This window comes from Gallinula chloropus (genome assembly GCF_964237585.1).
Source record: "Gallinula chloropus genome assembly, chromosome: 28".
Lineage (NCBI taxonomy): Eukaryota > Metazoa > Chordata > Aves > Gruiformes > Rallidae > Gallinula > Gallinula chloropus.
Genome location: NC_140113.1, coordinates 1,555,365 through 1,574,088, shown reverse-complemented (window position 1 = coordinate 1,574,088; position 18,724 = coordinate 1,555,365). Strand labels below are relative to the sequence as shown.

The 18,724-nt window shown below is 50.6% G+C and overlaps 2 protein-coding genes across 2 annotated transcripts; one reads left to right on the top strand and one right to left on the bottom strand.

Annotated features, from left to right (window-relative positions):
• Positions 1-243: 243 nt before the first annotated feature.
• Positions 244-3,681, top strand: LOC311201783 (kelch-like protein 23; the record flags this gene model as incomplete). Its single annotated transcript, XM_084276228.1, has 3 exons — positions 244-1,165; positions 1,943-2,354; positions 3,152-3,681. The coding sequence occupies 3 exons, from the start codon at positions 244-246 to the stop codon at positions 3,462-3,464; spliced, it is 1,647 nt and encodes a 548-aa protein (XP_084132354.1). The 3' UTR covers positions 3,465-3,681.
• A 2,050-nt stretch (positions 3,682-5,731) lies between these two features.
• Positions 5,732-18,189, bottom strand: LOC311201839 (ceramide synthase 4-like; the record flags this gene model as incomplete). The annotated part of the gene is made up of 10 exons (XM_084276300.1): positions 5,732-5,809; positions 7,054-7,198; positions 9,063-9,169; positions 9,408-9,536; positions 10,762-10,854; positions 11,532-11,582; positions 12,103-12,160; positions 14,386-14,504; positions 16,302-16,419; positions 18,023-18,189. 10 exons carry the CDS (start codon positions 18,187-18,189, stop codon positions 5,732-5,734), a joined length of 1,065 nt encoding a protein of 354 aa, XP_084132426.1.
• Between the last annotated feature and the right edge of the window lie 535 nt (positions 18,190-18,724).

The window sequence follows — 18,724 nt, the reverse complement described above, 5'->3', positions numbered from 1 at the left end:
TCTGCATTTACTTTCTTTTTTGAGAGGGTGGGTGTGTTTACAGCTCTCCTGCTATTGCTCCTCTGAAAGCAGCAGGAAAGCCTGCAGAGCAAAGCAGGAGGGTATAAACCACACTCTATTTTTAGGGCAAGATTAACTTATCTTGTATTTATCCTAGCTGGGGGGGGGGGGGGGATAATGTTTCCAAGAGACTTCACATGAGTAAGGCCTGAGTTAATTTTAACTGCCTGACAGTCGACAAGCATGGAGGCTGCACAACAACCCCAGGAGCTGGAACCTCAGACAGAAACGATTGCAGACACAGTTCTTGAAGTTGGAGGGAGACTCTTTCAGGTCAGCCGCAGGGTGCTCTCAGTACACAGTCCTTATTTTGCAGCCATGTTCTTTGGGGGGGCGAGAGAGAGCTCTGAATCCCATGTAGTGATCAGAGGGATCGATGCTGTGCCTTTTCAGGCACTCCTTGAGTTCACCCGCACAGCCCACGTGCTTATAGATGAAGAGAATGTGATCAGCTTACTGGAAACAGCTGATTTTTTCCAGTTTGAAAGGGTGAAACTGTTGTGTGAGAGATTTCTGGCCAGAGAGCTGCATGTTTCCAACTGCCTGGGCCTGATGACCTACTCGCAGCACTTTGCCTTTGTAGAGCTCTATGCAGCTGCTATGAACGTGGCTCTCACTCACTGGGGGGATGTAATGTGCCAGGAAGAATTTAAAGCACTACCCAAAGAAGTGCTGCTGCAAGTCCTCAAAAGTGATGACCTCTTCGTTGCACGAGAAGATGTGGTTTTTGAGAGTATTGTCAGGTGGATAATGGAGGACCCAGAAGCAAGAGAGGAAGACTTTCTGGATTTGGTGGGTGAAATCAGGGTCAGTTTTCTGAGTTTGTCCTTCCTGGATATCCTGGTGAAACACAGCAAGCGCTCTGGAGAGACAGATACCTTTTCCAGGCTAATAAAGAAGTTAGACAGCTGTCCTCCAGCCAGCTGGCAAAATATGGAACTGTGTCCTTGCACTGGTCGGAGCTATGACACCTTATATGTCCTGGGAGGAAAGCATGACAAGGAACAGCAAGAATTGCTTCTCTTTCAACCTAAAACAGGGACCTGGCAGTCCTGTTCTCCACTGCAGCGCAGGAACTTCACCCAGTATGCATTGGCAGCAGTAGGTAACTTACAGACAAGAGGGACTGAGCAAATGCAAACAGAATTTGAGGCTTGTAGACCCAGATGCAGGGAGTTCAACTGCTTCTCCTGGAAAACCCAGTTACTTGGTGTTGCTAACATCTTGTTCGTATTTGTTCAAAGAATGGCTTTGTTTTCCTTGGTCCTGGGAGAACATTACACAAGGCTGAATGTTTCTTTTCATCCAGCAGAAACTATTGTACTCCTTACATTAGATTTATCTGGGGTGAGTCTAATGACCTCCCTTCAAGTGGCATATTTTTGGCCCTTCTCTTTCATGGTGGCTTTTCCAAGTGATGACTTTGGCTTTATAGTTCCATTAAGTTAAATTTACCATGGATGTTGTGAAATATTCATGCTTGGAGACTTCCAAGACAGCTCAGTAGCGTTAGTGATAGTCCAGTTTCAAGTGGACATGAGCTCCCCAGGGGCTGTGTTTCTGGGGGAGTACACGTGGAAGGATTTACTGTGTCCTGTAGGCCCAGCACCTCTCTGCAGATGAGGGATCAAGTAACTATGAACTGAAACAGAGCACAGTAATTTCCTCTGCTCATAGAATCATAGAATGGCATGGGTTGGAAGGGACCCCAAGGATGAGAGAGTTCCAAGCCCTCTGCCACAGGCAGGGCCACCAACCTCCAGGCCTGGAGCTACACAAGGTTGCTCCTCTTGCTACAGCTCAGGGAGAGATGAGAACCTTGGTTCTCAGAAGCAATTTTCAGCCTTCACATAACCAATCCTTCTCTCTGCTGTCTTTCCAGGGAGCTTCCTTTTCGTTACAGGAGGATATTTCCGGGATGAGTTTGTGTGGTACAGTGTGGATTGGGTGCTTATCTACAATTGCCTGGACAATAGCTGGCTGGAAGGGCCTGCCATGAAGAAGTCCCGCAACAGCCACTGTGCAGTAGGAGTGGGGCTCTACCTCTATGTGCTTGGAGGGAGCACAGATGAAGGAATAATCCCAGCAGTGGAGCGTATGGCCTTGATGGAGTCGGAATGGGAAAGCATGAGTCCTATGGCTCAACCTGTGGAGAGAGGAGATGCGGTCAGTGTGGGAACCAGGGTCTATGTGGTCTGCGGCCTGGATGAAAACGGACACGTGTACGATGGGGTGCAAAGGCTGAACACAGAAACAGATAGCTGGGATGTAATCTCATTCTCCCCACTTCCAAGGTAAGACTTTGTCATGGGTTTGCCCCAGCTGAGAGCTGAGCACCTCACAGTCACTTGTTCTTTAAAAGGGAGTTGGGGAGGGGGAGTTGAAGGGGGGAAAAGGGAAAAAAACAAACCCAAGGAACCAAAACCTCGTGGGTTGGGATAAGGAGAGTTTACTAGACTAGCAGAAAGATAGATATAACAATGATAACAGGACTTTAGAGCAAAATATATGAAACTAGTGCTACACAGTGTCTCACCGAACCACACAGCTCAGGCTGTGCAGCCCAGAGCTGTCCTGAAAACCAGACCGGCCCCAAACCCGTGTGGCCTGGAGCTGCCTGCTCCCCCTCCAACCAGCCCCCCTCTTATGCTGAGCATGACATAATTAGTATGGAATACCCCCTTTGGCCAGTTCAGGTCACCTGTCCTGGCTGTGTCCCCTCCCTTCTTGTTAGCAGGGAAATATGAACAACTGGAAAGTCCTTGATTGCTTGGCAACAACTAGAAACATCAGGGTGCTGTCAGCACTGCTCCCATCCTAACTCCCAAACACGGCATTCCATCTGCTCTCAGAAAAGAAATTAACTCTATCCTAGCCCAAACCAGGACACACATCATCTTCTGGGACCTGGCTGGAGAAGAAAGGTTCTAGTGTTGGTCCTGGTCCAAGAAAAGGTTGGACTGAAGAAACCCAGTAGTCTTGCTCCACCAACACTTCTGTGATTCTGTTTAAACAGGGCTCAGGGTCACACTGAATATTTCAGGGGCCAGATGTTCCTGTTGATTCTGATCAAGGGTTCCTTCCCTCCCAGGTATGACCTCTGCATCACATCCCTGAATGGTGCTCTGTACACCATAGGAGGGGGAGCTTTTCGATTTGATGTGGAAACAGATGAGTGGACCCAGGTGGATGAGGAATGCTTTACCAAGAAGTTCTTCATGGGATGCAGCACTGTGAATGGACGAATTTATCTCCTTGGACAGAGGAAGGGGAACAGTGCCCTCCCTGTTGTTGTCCTTTTTGATCCCTACATTGATATGTGCCAGGTGGTAGATAGCAAACTCCCTTGCCCCCTTCCTATTCATGGGTGCGTGTCGGTGCGGAGGTTTGATACATGGCCATGAGTGATGCCAGTCCAGTAGAACCAAAGAGAACAAGTCATGTGCTTTACAGCTGATGGGAGTTAAGTTAGGTCAAGTTCAGTCTTAGTTTTGAAAATAGGTCTGTTCCTTTGTACCTTTGTCTCTTTTTATTCCACCTGGCAAATGAACTTGAAGCAATAACCTTGGTGTCTACACAAAGGTTGGAGCTCTGTGATCCTTGGGGTCCCTCCCAACCCATGCCATTCTATGATCAGAAGCAGTGGTTGCTGCTGTTATGGTACAGCCTCTCAGGGTTGATGCTAAATAAAAGGCTGTTCTAACCTTTAACCTCTGTGGTGCTCTATCCTTCAGACAGTTGGGAGAGACAGGAATGTCACTACATCAGTGTTAGAAAGGACAGGAGAAGTAAAATAATGTACCAAATGTGCATCAAGGGCAGCTTCAGCAGGATCTGATTGCTTTCAGTACTGTAGAACACAGCATAAAACCCCACTGCAGCTATGCTGTCAGCCTGGAGTAACTGAGTTTCCCAGGTTATGTAATTATGGCTAAAATCACCTTTATTCCAGGTTGGAGAGGGCCACAGAAAGAGTGAGGCTCTTCTGGATTGATGCATTCAGACAAGTGATGGTAACTCTTTGCAGTCTGGGACACCAAAGAGTTTTGGTTCTGTTTCCTTAGTCCCCTTGGGGTTCATTGCTCTGCAGACCCTGACTCAAATGAGGGTGCAAGGAGCAGGACCTGTGTTTAGCCTTAATTAAGGGCTATGCCTGAGGAAGAGGGTTTGATAGGCAGCACTATGGACTTGGCAGAATGGTAGGTGATCGATCTCCCAGGGTACTCAGGCAGCCCTAGAATGGAGCAGCTGCCCCCAGAGCCTGGCCAAGAAGCTGGGTGTGCATCACCACCCAGCAGGGAGGTTGTGCTACAGTCATCACTGGCCTCTGTGCTGTCTGAGTCTGTTCTTTGTGCAGCGTGGAATGGAAAATGTACTTAAAGTTTGTGAGCTGACTATGGTCTGGGGAGGAGGGATTAAAAAGCAGCCTTAAAACCCAAGAGGAGTTTGTTAAAAAAACAACCCTGTCACTGGGAGAACTACCAGGGTGGTGGGAGCTACTCAACCCAGGGCTGCAGCTGTAGAGCCCTTCTCAAACCAGGGTCACTTCCACTCCTTGGCTCTTGTGGCTCTGTCAGCCTCCAGCCAGCCCCTGGCAGTGCCAGCCCTGTGAGCTGAGAGTTGGTGCTTCCCCTGTGAAGGGGCTGGCAGCAGGGGAAAGCTGGGCCCAGGAGGCTGTAGAAATCTTTTCAAAGAGGAGATGGTCACAGATCGTTTAGGGTTTGAAAAGAAAGCCTCTTCCTTCTTGGAGAGGGTGAAGCAATTCCTGGGCAAACCCTTACACCAGGCATCCTACTGAAGGCAGAATACAGCTACTTGGGGCTAGGTGGCATCCTTCTCAAGGTGATGTCCCACAGAGTTAGGTCAGAATGCTTCAAGGGAATTCCAGGTCAGTTCCTTCTGCCTTTCCCTCCCACATCTTTCTGGGCTTTGTCATTTCCCTTGCACAGGTCAGATGTGGGAGATGGACCGTGGGGTCTTCACAGCAGCGTGTTCTAGTGATACCATCCTTCAATCTCCCCCTCTTTGCAGTGCTCAGAGTTTCCCTCAATATCTGTGTAAAATGTATCAGCCCCCTTGGAAGCACACTCAAAGCCTGAGTAGAGAGCACATTTTTAAAGCTGTTTCCAGCTTTCTGTGTATTGTTGACAGGCTTGTAGATTTATCTGTCCTCAGCACTTCCTCAGCCTTTGAGTTAACACAACTGAAAATTTATTTGTCCCTTCAGCTAGCTTCTTTCACATGCAAGTCCTTTAAGGAGGTAGCTGGCAATGACTGCCAGTATCTTCTGAGTTTACAAGTCACTTATCCTCAGCAGTTGTCATTCCTTGTCTCAGGAGCCTTTGGGAAGGTTTTGAGATAACCACAGTGTCAGAACCCCAGCAGCTTTTTCAAACCCTCCTGTTTCCTTTCCCTGGATAAATGATCATAGAGCAGTAGTGAAAGAATGATCCCAGTAAGAGAAGTGAAGAGAACATCTCCTAAAGTGACTTAACTGCCTATAAATGCTAGGATTAAATTAGCTTCTGCCTGGACATGGGCTGAAGCCTCCCACAGCCTGTTGTGGAGCTCTGTGGGTGCCTGCCCAGCCACCCCCACTCTCCAAGTTGTATCCAGCCTCCCTGCTTCTGAGAGGCTGCCCAGCTCTTGGTGTTCTGCAGTGAGACCCACGTTACTCTCTGTTCTTTGCCAGGTCCTCTGCTTCACTCCTGTCACTCTCCTCAGTGTCGCTTCTGACATCTTTTCTTTTCTGCAGGAAAGACAGACAATTGGAATGAGTGGCAAAGGATGTGTGATATATTAGAGGGTTATTTCTGTCTCTAGTCACAGTCACTGGCAGCTAAATGAAAAAATAACAGGCATGATTATATCCTAAAAGACACTGTTGCAATCATCTCTGCACTGGGAGCTTGACTTGAACTGCTGGAGGTTGACTTTGTTATGGTTTCATCTAACTTTTGAATGCCTTTTTTGGGGGGGGTCACCCTAATAATGTTCTTGTAGTGTGATCTTCTGAAAACGGTGTTTATTCTCCATACAGTTGTTCTGCATGTGTTCCTGTGCAGTTTATTCCTGCTGAAGTTCTGAAAGTCAACATAATTTGAACCCAGTGAGCAGATTGACTGATCATCTCATTTTGTTATCAATCATCTACAAACTTGATGAGAGTTTTCTCCATTGTTTCCTCTAGAAATGCTGGGGTTTTCCCTTAATTTGGCTTCAAAAAAGGGTTTGTTCAAGGGAAAATGAAGGCATAACACCAGCACACTGATTTCTTTCCTTTCTCCTGGCCACAGATCCCCAAAGCCTCCACAAACCCACTCAGAAACCACAGTGTTCTACCCACCAGGCTTACCCAATCTCTCCTTACTCTCCTTTGGACATACCAACAGCTTTCTGCTCCCCCAAACCACTTACTGAGAAGCTGACTGGCAGTGCCTGTGTCACTAGGACACGTTTGCAAACTACAAGTGAGCTCCTGCTCTGATCTCCATGAGCAAAGGTATCCATACAGCTCCCCACAGGTGAGCTCCAGCCCCTGAAGGGGCTACAAGGAAGCTGGGAAAGGACTTCTTAGAAGGGCCTGGAGTGGTGGGATGAGGGGGAATGGTTTTAAATTGGGAGGGGGAGATTTCAGTTGGATATTAGGAAGAGATTCTTCCCTCTGAGGGTAGGGAGTCCCTGGCACAGGGGGCCCAGGGGAGTGGGGGCTGCCCCCTCCCTGGAGGTGTTCAGGGTTGGGTTGGATGGGGCCTGGAGCAGCCTGGGCTGGTGAGAGGTGTCCCTGCCCGTGGCAGGGGTTGGGACTTGATCTTTAAGGTCCCTCCCAACCCAAACCCTTCTGTGCCTCTGTGACTTCAGGAGTTCTCGGGCTGTTTACTGGGCAGTCCCAGTCCTGTCACCCTTTCCCTGCAGGCATGCAGGAGAATCCTACATCTCATGGCCTCTTACAAGTAGTAGTGACACAGAGGAGACAAAGAGTTTCTCTCATACCTCACCATGGAGGATGACACTGAAGATCATCTGGATTATTAGATAGGACCAGAAGATGTGTAACAACTGCAGGATCATCAGGAAAGCCATTATCAGACAGCTTATGAGGAAGAACTGAAACTTTGTCACAAAGTAATAGTATGTGCTGTGGGAAAGAGAGAGACAAGTCAGAAGACAGGAGACTAAAGCAGACTAAGCACCTTCACACTTAAAAAGCTCAAGTTTCTGTGCAGCTTCTTGACTGCACCATCAGGCTTCATGCTCTGCCTGGCTCTGGCCAAGCATATCCCAGAGGACCTGCAGAACCTCAGTGCAATAGTCTTTGCAGACAGGTTGGTTGTCAGAAACCTGGAGGTTGGTGGCCCTGCCTGTGGCAGGGGGGTTGGAGCTCTGTGATCCTTGGGGTCCCTTCTAACCCAGACCATTCTATGATTCTATGCTTCCCAGGAGAAGCAGGAACTGGCAGCATTTCTCCCAAAATAAGCCTGAAGAGGAGCAAGGAACAAAAAAAAAATCAACCTTGAGGGGATGTGGCCACTGGCATTTCAATAATAATATTGTAAATTGATTTTTAAGCTGCAATTGGGAAAGAGTTGAGGGTACAGGTGAACAGCTGGGCAGGGCATTGTTTTTGGCAGAAATCACAGAAACTGCATCAGTGGTGGGGACAGAAAGGGGGAAAGTGCTGGTTTGGAGACAGGAGCCAGCCCAGAGGGCAGTTCAGCACAGGACAGGAATGCCAAACACTGGTAGGTGTTTTCCTCTGTAAATTACCCAAGCCATGAAATCTGAGACATACTGGAAGCTGGGAAATACTGCTGGAGCTCATGTGCACTTGCTGTGTTCTTACCTTCCTATTCATCTGCTTCTTGCTGCTGATGCAGATGGGTGCTGACCCAGGTGGACCCTTGGTCCACCCTCTGCTGTCTTTTCAGCTTTCAGTGTTTTCTTTCTAAGGGAGCCTTTGCACCACCACAATCTGGGACTTGTTAGTAAAGTCAGCCTCAGGGGCACCCACACTAAATGTCAGCAGGACCAGAATTCAAAAGGCAGCATCTTCAGTGCTGGTATGGAGTCAGGGCAAGGAGAAGACAGCAGCACAGTCTTGTCCCTGTGTAGAACACGTCCCACTTCAAAAACTCTTCCAGGTGTAGTCAATGAAGTTTGGATTTGAAAGAAAACAGCAACCTTAGACTGAACACCTGTGTTGTGGAAGGAGTTGGAGGGAACTTACCTGGAATCAGCTGTTCCAGGCAGGGGGAAAGCAGGGGCAAGGATTTCAGCATCCTCAGAGCCTGGGAGCAGTTGGATGTGTAGAGGGAAAAGCCTGTTGCATGTGGCTCCTGGAGGTATCATTGCTGATACCCTCCTAGCACATCACATATTGTAGCTCCTGATCCTTAGCTTGTACTCAGGAGTTTGTTTTATTTCAATTAAATGGTGGGTAACCTTAAATTCTGCCCTTGTTCCCATATTCATTTTACCTTAATGGAGTTTAAACAGGCTGAGAAATTCCTGGGGAATTCTAACCAGTACAGTTTGTACCTTCTTTCTCTTGTAGGGACAGGTTACCCTCGGACTGTGGCAGGGATGGCTTTAGGAAGGTGGAGGATGACAAGTCCTAAAACCTTCCCAGTGCCACAATATCTTGTGAGGAGTCAACAGCTGTGGCTGCATCTGATCACAGAACGAGACAGCCCCTACCTAGGGGAGACAGTGAGACTGTGGGGGTAGAGGGGCAGTGGTTGTGGCTCTAGATGAATTAATTTAGTTAATTAATATAGTTTAAACCCTCTTTTAGATGTGATTCTTTGTATTTCTTTGCTGTTGGGTTTGGTGGGTTGTTTTTTCTCCCTTGGGTCCCTCAGTTCTGGTTGGATTAATATTTCGATGTGCCTGTAGTGTCCTGTTTTCTGCCTTTCTTCTGCTCAGCATGGAGGGTCATGCCTTCTGGAAGCTCAGACAGCCCATAATACCCATGTTCAGAGAACGTTACAACATAAACTCACATTAGGGGGAAAGCCACAAGCCGGGAGATGAAGAAAACCACAGCAAAAGCCATGAAGGCCGCTTCGCTGGCCCACTTCTGTTTCATGTAATGAAGCATCTTGGCAAACTGTAGGGAGACAAATTGCCACAGGTCCCATGAGCCTGTGTTCTTCTAGGGGGGGCTGAGGGGTTTGCCATGGCCTGCCAGGGTTGCCAGGCTTGTGGGGCTGTGGCCCAGGCCTGCTCTTCCCCAGGAGCAGCTGCCCTGCACTGTGTGACACGCGTGGGCCGTGTGTGGGCCACCACGTTCACAGGCATCACATGGTTCCCATGGTGACCCACAGAGCTGTGGGAGGGTAACTCACCTCTAAAATGTAATCAGAGGCATCATGGATGAGCATGACCAGCATCCCAAACCGTATAAGATTGGCACAGTAGGAGACAAAGATCAGAGTGAGGGTGGCGATGTGGTGGATAATCTGCTCCTTGAAGTCCTGGCATGAGAAGAGAGACTGTGTGTCAGTCTTACCTTGACCTGGCAGCACCTCTGCCTGGATGTTGCTGCCTCTTTAGGACATGTCAAACACCTCCACAAAGCATCAGTGCTCCCCACTGTGCTCTGAGGTCCTGCACAATCCCAAGAAGGACAAACATATTTACACCCCGTTTATGGAAACCTGGATAATTACCAGCCAGGTACACATAGGTGCAAACATGCTAGAAGACAGAGTTTAGACATTTTCCATGAAGCAACCTGTCCTTACAAAGTTCCTCTCTCAGCACCCGATGTTTTTTCCCCTCCCAGGTCCCTCCACTGTGTATTTAAATGCAATGACAATAGATTGCCCTTGGCCAGGGCAGGTCCTATCCACTGGCCATAGTGGAGACAGTTCTTCAACCTCCCTGTACTTCCCATGGAGAGGGACCAGTGGAGCTGGACTGGACATACTGCAGGTGGGGAATATTCCCTCTCACATGCCTCAGGTAAAGAGAGGACCTTGGTGGGTGGTTCATGTCTGCTTGGACAAATCTGTACATGCAAAACCACGATGCTTTGGGGTGTAAGATGAGCCCCAAGTGCACAGTGGATAAATCAGGAAGGGCAGCTCTGACGCAGGGAGGATCACTGCCAGGCATTGTGTTCCTACTTCTTCTGGGAAGCACTGCAGGTGTTCAATAACCAACATGTCTACAAAGACTACTGCAGTATGGATAACTTTAACAGAGCTTCTGCAGGTCCTCTGGAACCTGGGACATGGTCTGTGAGAGCTGAGCATCTCTGGGGAAAAGCACAAAGTCTCTGAAATTAGATGTGAGTGTCAAATTAAACACTCAAGTGAAGCTGGGGTTGAACCTCATCCCACACTACAAAAGCCACATGTGCATCCACAGGACCCTCTGTTGCCACAGCCCAGCTCCCTCCCACTGGGAGAGCATATGGCCCCGTGGATCAGGAAGCACTTGAGACCAGAGCTGGGAAGGGCCATGTGCCTGTGCCTTGGCCAGGTGTGGGGACCCTGTGTCAGCCCCCAGGGCTCCCCTGGCCCAGCAGGCAGCAAGGTGTCCCACACAGAAGTGGGACCCAGTGCAAAGTGCCATAGTGGGATACAGGAGCTGCAGGGAGCTCAGGTGCTCAGGGGTCTTCACAGCAGGAGGGGAGACCCTCACAGCAGGGGGCCAGCCAAGCCCGACCATTGTGGTTGTGCTGCTGTCACTCACCTTCCTCTTCACGTCAAAGGGCAGAGTAGCCACCAGTGAGCAGTAGAAGGAGAGCTCCAGCAGGTAGAACCAGCCCAGTGTCGGAGGGAGAGGCTGCAAGACAAGGGACAGGCAGTATGACACCCCTGCCTAGCTCTGGGTTTGGGACAGCAGGGCTTGGTCATGTCTAAACCTTCATGTTCCTGGTGACTGAACCACTCACTGAGGCACTGTCAAGCCTGGTCCAAAGCCAGGACCTGCCTGCAGGGGGTTGGACATCTCCATCCCTGCTCTGAGAGGTTGAGATGTCAACCTGGTCTCTTTTGTGGCCACACACACTGAGCCACTTCCAGCTAGGCTTGGGTTACAGAGAAACTGGTTGAGAAGAGGTGCCTCTTCAGGGAAGAGACTGTTTGCTATCACATCACCTATGGGGAGCTTGTCAAGAAGCCAGAGCCAAGCTGTTCACCACAGTGCAAGGATGAGAGACAGCAGGCATCAGCTGATACAAGAGTGGTGGGTGGGTGGAAAGACAGTCACAGAATCGTAGGGGTTGGAAGGGACCTCAAGAGATCATCAGGTCCAACCCCCCCCGTGGGTCTTGCAGTCAAACAAGTTGCTCAGAGAGGTTGTGCTGCCTCCATCCTTGAAGGTTTTCAGACTAGACTGGAGAAAGCCCTGGGTAACCTGATCTGACCTTGCAGCTGAGTGCTGCAAGCAGGAGGTTGGACAAAAGCTCTCCTGGCCCCACAATGTGACTTATCTGGTGATTCCATGTACTTGCTGCTCACCTGTTGTGGAAATCTCAGCCAGCACATCGTATGGTCCCAAACCCAGGGCTTCTGTGCAGAGAGAAAAGAGCAGTAAAAACCCACAGCCTGTTAGTGACACGTACCAACAGTATGAAAAAGCACTTCAAGAAGTCAGTGAGCCCATGCTAGAGCCAACCTGCCTTTGATGTTTGGCAAAAGCAGTTGTCAAAAACCATTTGTCATTAGTGAACACACAGGATGTCACACAGAGGGTCCCTGATACACAGTGGGCAGCAGCCAAAGCCAGGACAGGGGCTGTGCTGGGCTGAGATGCAAGGGTGGTTTGTGGGCATTAGTGGGAATCACACAAGACAAGGAGAAAACCATGGTAACATCACTGACACCCAGCCAGGTCCACCCAGAGAAAGGGGGAATATAATGCTGGAGCAGGATGGGGGATGGTTCAGCTCTGTGCCCTGAAGTTGTCATTGTCTTTGGCCACACCTGATCTTTGCATGGGCTCTCTGAAATGACCATCAGCCTCATTTGCCATGAGCAAGGAACTCTTTAAAGGTGTCACTCCACAGCATCACCCTGCTCATGTACTTACATCATACAGGAGAGCCAGCCCAGAGAAGAATGAGGTGAAATAGAATGTAAATCTCCAGCTAAAACAGAAAAAACAAGAAATTAAGACTTCTCCCAGAACTGGAATAGCTCCCCAGGCTGTGCCCAGGATGCTGCAAAGCCCCCAGGGGAACCTACACTCATTTGGACAGGGATTTGCAGAACCTCCTATCTCTTTGCACACACATGTGCTGTTAAGGCAGCAGGATATCCACAGCCCACCCAGGGTCTGCTGTGGTCCATGCTGTGCCCAAACTCTTGGTGTCCTCCACCAGCACTAAACAGGATGCAGCAGGATCCAAGCACTGGATAATTGATTTTTCAGTGGGATTTTGGGGTAAACTGCTGGAAACAGCTCTGAGGACAAGGACCTGGGAGTCCTGGTGGAACAAGGAGCTCTCAACGACCAGCACTGTTCCTTCATTGTTAAGAAGACCAATGGTGTCCTGGGGTGCATTCAGAAGAGTGTGGCAGCTTGAGGGAGGTTCTTCCCCTCTACTCTGCCCTGGGGAAGCCACATCTGGTGTACTGTGTCCAGTCCTGGGCTCCCCAGGTGAAGAAATCCAGGGCAGTACCGGAGAGAGTCCAGCAGAGGGCTGTGTGAGGGTGATGAGGGCACTGGAGCATCTCCTGAGTGAGGAAAGGCTGAGAGAGCTGGGCCTGTTTAGCCTGCAGAGGATCTCACCGATGCCTGTAAATATTGAAAGGGTGGAAGTCGAGGGGCTGGAGCCAGACTCTGTTCAGTGGTGCTGGGCAACAGGACAGGGGGCAACGGCCACAAACTCACTTTTCCTTGTGGTGAGATGGAAATTCCTCCTTTCCCAGGAGGGTGGCAGAGCCTTGGGCCAGGCTGCCCAGAGAGGTTTGGGGGGTGTGTGTGTGTCTCCTTCATAGAATCATAGAATCATAGAATGGTCTGGGTTGGAAGGGACCCCAAGGATCACAGAGCTCCAACCCCCTGCCACAGGCAGGGACACCAACCTCCAGGCCTGGAGCTACACAAGGTTGCCCAGGGCCCCATCCAACCTGGCCTTGAACACCCCCAGGGATGGGGCACCCACCCCCTCTCTGGGCAGCCTGTTCCAGCCCCTCACCACTCTTTCTGTAAAAAACTTCCCCCTAATATCTAATCTAAACCTCCCCTCCTTCAGCTTTAATCCATCCCCCTTGTCCTGCCATTATCTGCTCTTGTAAAAAGTCAAATCCCCTCCTGCTTATAAGCTCCCTTCAGGTACTGGGAGGCTGCAATGAGGTCCCCCCACAGCCTTCTCTTCTCCAGGCTGAACAAGCCCAGTTCTCTCAGCCTCTCTTTGTAGGGCAGGTGCTCCAGCCCTCTAATCATCCTTGTGGCTCCTCTGAACCCTCTCCAACAGTTCCACATCCTTCTTGTATTGGGGGCCCCAGAACTGGACACAGGACTCCAGCTGGGGCCTCAGGAGGGCAGAGTAGAGAGGGACAATCCCCTCCTTGACCCTGCTGGCCACTCCTCTCCTGATGGAGCCCAGGATACCATTGGCCCTACGAGCTGCAAGAGCTCCTTCTCTGTCTCCTTCTCTGTCTCCTTCTCTGGAGACATTCAGAACCTGCCTGGATGTGTTGTGTGCAGCCCACTTGAGGTGATGCTGCTTTAGCAGGAGTTGGACTGGGTGATCTCCTGAGGTCTCTTCCAACTCCCATCATATGAATGAACAACCAGGCTGGGGATGGTGCTGTGAGGACTTCAGTGCTTTCTGGTGGGGTTTTTTACCTCCTTCAGTTGATGTTTTGCTCTGCCCACTAACCACACTCCATGGATTTATTTTATGCCCAATGGTCCAGGCTGATTTTAGAATTCTTATTTAGTGTGGAGATCACCTTGAAAGAAACAGTTTGATGCATTTTGACAGGTGCTGGAACAGGCTGCCCAGAGAGGGGGTGGGTGCCCCATCCCTGGGGGTGTTCAAGGCCAGGTTGGCTGGGGCCCTGGGCAACCTTGTGTAGCTCCAGGCCTGGAGGTTGGTGGCCCTGCCTGTGGCAGGGAGTTGGAGCTCTGTGACCCTTGGGGTCCCTTCCAACCCAGACCAGGCTGGGATTCTATGGGGAGGAGAGTGAAGAGCAACAAAAAGGCCCATTAAACCTTTCCCCACCCTGATTTTGCAGCCACAATCAACCAGCAGTGGCTCCTCTGGGCATATGCCTGGGGTTCAGGGCAGGGCAGGGCATGGTGATGACGTGCAGGCCTTGTTGGAGGCCTTCATCACCCACAGCCTCTGCTGACCCACCCTACCTGGCCTCACAGAACTTCTTCATCAACCTGGGCCTGTCCTGGGCCCGCCGGTGCCGGAACCAGGTCTCCACCTCTTTGACAGGCAGATCATTTTGCTTTGCCAGTGAAATCAGGTCTCCCTAGAAAAGAGAGCAGGAAAGCAGGATGTAGCCTTCCTCAGGCTGGTGGAAGAGCCAAGTCCCTACAGGCTGCCCATGGGGGCATTCCCCTTTCCTAGGAAAAAACCCATCAAACCCCATTGTGATTTGTAAACTCCCAAATAATTTTTGCCCTTGAAAAGCTCCAGCTCAGTTCTGTCTGAAGGCAGGTCCAGAAGCCAGCACAGACTCTCCCTGGTTGAATTTTGCCACAATGAGATTCAACATCTTTGCTATGAAAGTCTAAAGACTTTTTTTTTTTCCACCTCCAACACAATTTAGACTGACAATGATCAGCTACAGACAGCAAATTTGAAGGGAAAAGAAGTTTGAGCTCGTGATGATAAAGAAATAAAGCACACAGGTCACTAAAGAGTTAGGAAAAAAAAAAAACCCAGCTGGTCAAGCACATTCACAGGCTAAAAAGCATCTCTGCCAACATCCTTTATGAGCCCAAACAAAACTACCCAGGCTGCAGATTTCTAAGCTGTGATTAAAAGGAATGTAAAGATGAGCTCATCAGCAAGTTTTAATTAATCTGACAAAGCTTCACACAAATTGAAGTCAAAAATTAGTTTTAAAATTCATGCATCAGGGTGAGTCATGACCTGAGCCAAGAGTGTGGTGAATGGAGTTATATCCAGCTGGTGGGCAGTCACCAGGGGTGTTCCCCAGGGCTCTGTGCTGGAGCCAGTTCTCATTAACATCTTTATTAATTAAGGGAATCGAATGCACCCTCCATATATTCACAGACAACACTAAGTTAGGCAGGAGTGTGGATCTCCTGGAGGGTAGGAAGGCCCTACAGAGGGACCTGGACAGGCTGGATCCATGGGCCAAGGCCAATGGCATGAGGTTCAACAAGGCTGAGTGCTGAGTCTTGCATTTGGGTCATGATAACCCCCAGCAGTGTGCCCAGGGGGCAGGAAAGCCAACAGCATCCTGGCCTGTGTTAAGAAGAGTGTGGGGAGTGGGACTGGGGATCTCCTTGTCCCCCCAGCGCTGGGGAGGCCCCTCCAGAGCCGTGCTCAGATCTGGGCCCCTCACTACAGAAACGACACTGAGGGGCTGGAGCGTGGCCAGAGGAGGGGGATGAGGCTGGTGAAGAGCCTGGAGCACATTCCTGTGAGGAGCATCTGAGGGAACTGGGGTTGTTTAGCCTGGGGGAGACTGAGAGAAGACTTGATTGCTCTTTACAACTCCCTAAAGGGAGGTTGTAGTGAGGTGGGGGCTGGTCTCTTTTCCCAAGCAAGAGGAAACAGCCTCAAATTGTACCAGGAGAGGTTTAGACTGGGGATGAGGAAAAACTGCCCTGCTGCTCAGGGAAGTAGTTGAATCACCACCCCTGGAGACACTTAAGAGACATGTACATGTAGTGCTTAGGGACAGGGTTTAGTGGTGGGCTCCACAGCCTTTGACTTGATGATCTTAAAGGATTTTTTTCCAACCCAAATGACTCTGCCCTTCTGAAGGACTTGTAGTTCTGCTAAAAAAATAAGGTACCTTATACACAGACTCTACCCAAATGGGGTGGTGGCTGCTTCTTTCCCAGCAGCACCCACACTACCTGCCCTACCTGATACACAGCAGGTCAGGGGGTGCTGGGATTGCAGCTCTTGAATACCTTGGAAGATGCTGAAATACCTGCCTGTGTTATCTTCTTCCATGGAAGGCTGGGTAGCAGTAACTGCCTGGATGGTAAAGCTGGTTGGATAGGGCTGGGCAGAGAGGGGCTGCTTGCCTGGGCTCTTGGGATACTGGGACACAGGGGACACTCACCTCCTTTGGGGTCCTGCCCAGCAGAGTGTAGAAACCTTCCAGTGTGGCATTAGGCTGAACTCTGGGCCTCTGCTTGTCACTCACACCCAACCTCCTGCCCAAGGGCCGAGCTACAGTTCTGCAAGAGGAAAGAGAGTTCAGCCAGGGGAGGACATGCCTGCCAGCACCATGTCCTGTGCATGGATGCACCAGGGGTCCAGCTCTGCCTTGGTGCTCACACACCAGCCCAAGGGGTCCAACAGTACATCAGTGATGCAGGTATAGCCCACAGGACCCAATCCTGCTCCAGTGGGACACATGATGCCCAGTGCTTCTTCCAGGTCAATGTTCTTTCTGGAGGGTCATGCAATGACACCAAAGCAAAGGTGAGGAACACTGGATGTGCAGTAGAGACAACAACAGCAGCTACAAAGCAAGCAATAACTACTGCCCAGGCCCTGAGATGCATTGAATTTCTCTGTGAGGAGCACATGCTGGTGCTCTTTATGTTCCCAAGCAGCCCAGCCCATGCCATGAAACCACTCTGTGAGTGTCTGAGTGTCCCATGTGCTCCGTGCCCAGGGTACCTGGCCCCTGGCTGTGGCAGGAGCCAAGGTCACAGCACACAGGGCTGTGCTGGTTCCCTCAGGAAGGCAGTGGTTCCCTACCTTTGCACGAAGCAGAGATTTCTACAATCTTGTTGCTAGGAAGCCAGGCAAGTGGAACATCTTTGAGGGAAGACCTGATGATCCCTGGAATTAATTCTAGCTTTCTGCAGTCCCTGCCTGCCACAGCTCCTTGCATGGCTCTGCACAGCAAGAAGAGAGATGGACCAGCACTTCCCCAGCTCCTGGAGGCCACAGGAGAAAGTCCATGTCCCACTGAGTACAGGTTTGCTGAGCACAGCCTTGCTGCTTCATGTCCCCACTGCCCAAAGTCCTGCTCTGCCTGGCAGGGCAGGACACCAGCAGGTCTCCCACACTAAGTGCCTTGATTTAACTCATGGGTTTGATCTCCTGTGTGTGGGGGTTGGTCTGTACCTGCCAGTTTCTGTGTTCCTGGAAACGGGGCCCAAAGCCCATCTGAATCCATGTCCTGTGCTGAGCCATCTGGACCTGCCTCATGTCTACCCTTGAGCTCTGGGAAGATGCCAGCTTGTCAGGCTCCCCCCAGCCAGGTGAAAGCCCACTGCTGGGGCACTGGAGCACATCATCCCTGACTGAGTTGGGGAGAGAGACCACAGCAGAGCTGGGCAAGGAGGAATGGTGTGAGAAAGTGGCCCCACAACAAAGTCCAGGAGCCACAGTCACTCCCCACTTCTGCATCTGTGCTGAGAGTGGGGCTCACATAACACCTTCAGGAGCATCCTCTAGGATCAGGCTGAACCTGGCTCAGCTGGGGGCTCACAGAACTGATGTACCCAGAAAATCCCTTATCTGTGTTGCAAGCTCCTACATGGACTCTCTCTCCAGAGGGACCCTCACCCACAGTTGAGGTTGCTGAGTGACAGACTTGCCTTTTCACACCAGCCAGTACAGGGTATCTCACAGGTACAGGGGAGGGCAGGGCACCGTGCTGCCACACAGATACCATATGCCACAAAAAAAGCATTCAGCACTCCTGGGGACAATCCCCTGTCCACTTTGTAGTGGTCAGGAAGCAGATTAGGATTACTGTGGAGCAGCCCTGGCAAGAGGCTGGTGCCAACCAGTGCAGAAAGAAAACAGATGTGCTGCACTCACCTTTCAAAGGTGCATCGGACAGCGATCAAGAGCAGGGCACCAGGAAGGCAGAGCAAGAGATCCCAAGGCTGTGGGTAGTGTATGTCTCCAGAGTCCTTCATGTCTTCCCAGGTAGCTCCAGGTGGCAGCCAGTATTCATGGTGCCAGAACCTCTCTGACAGTCCCATCCTGGTCAAGATGATGGGCACCGAAAGCAGAGGCTCTGGGGCTGAGCAGAGAGCAGCAAGGTACAGAGCTCACTCCTAAATCAGGGTTCTCAGCTCAACAGCTCAGCCTTCACTCTCCCCACCTCTCACTCAATCCCATGAGTACGACTTCAGACTAGTTGGAACAGCATCACTTGTTCTGACCTGCCCATTTGTTGAGTGTGGAGGTGGGGTAACAGGAAAGCAGTGCAGTGGGTGTCAAGAAAACTCTGCTGCAGAGTTGACTAGAGTCCCTTCCTGGTAACAGCAGGGGCTTCTCTCTAGTTCCCTCTGCCAGCCTTTTCCTTCCCAAGCTGCAAAGCCCTCACCTGTTAACCAGCTCTGACAGCTGGCAGCTGGTAGTATCTTCTGGCACCCCCTGAGCTCCCAGTGTCTCAGGTTTGGTTCCTCTATCTTGCCCAGCAGACTGAGCAACTGAGTTGATAAACTGCTCCCTGAAACCATTCTGAAGTGCCAGCATTCAGCCCAGCACTTCAGGAGGCTTCCTTGCTCTCCT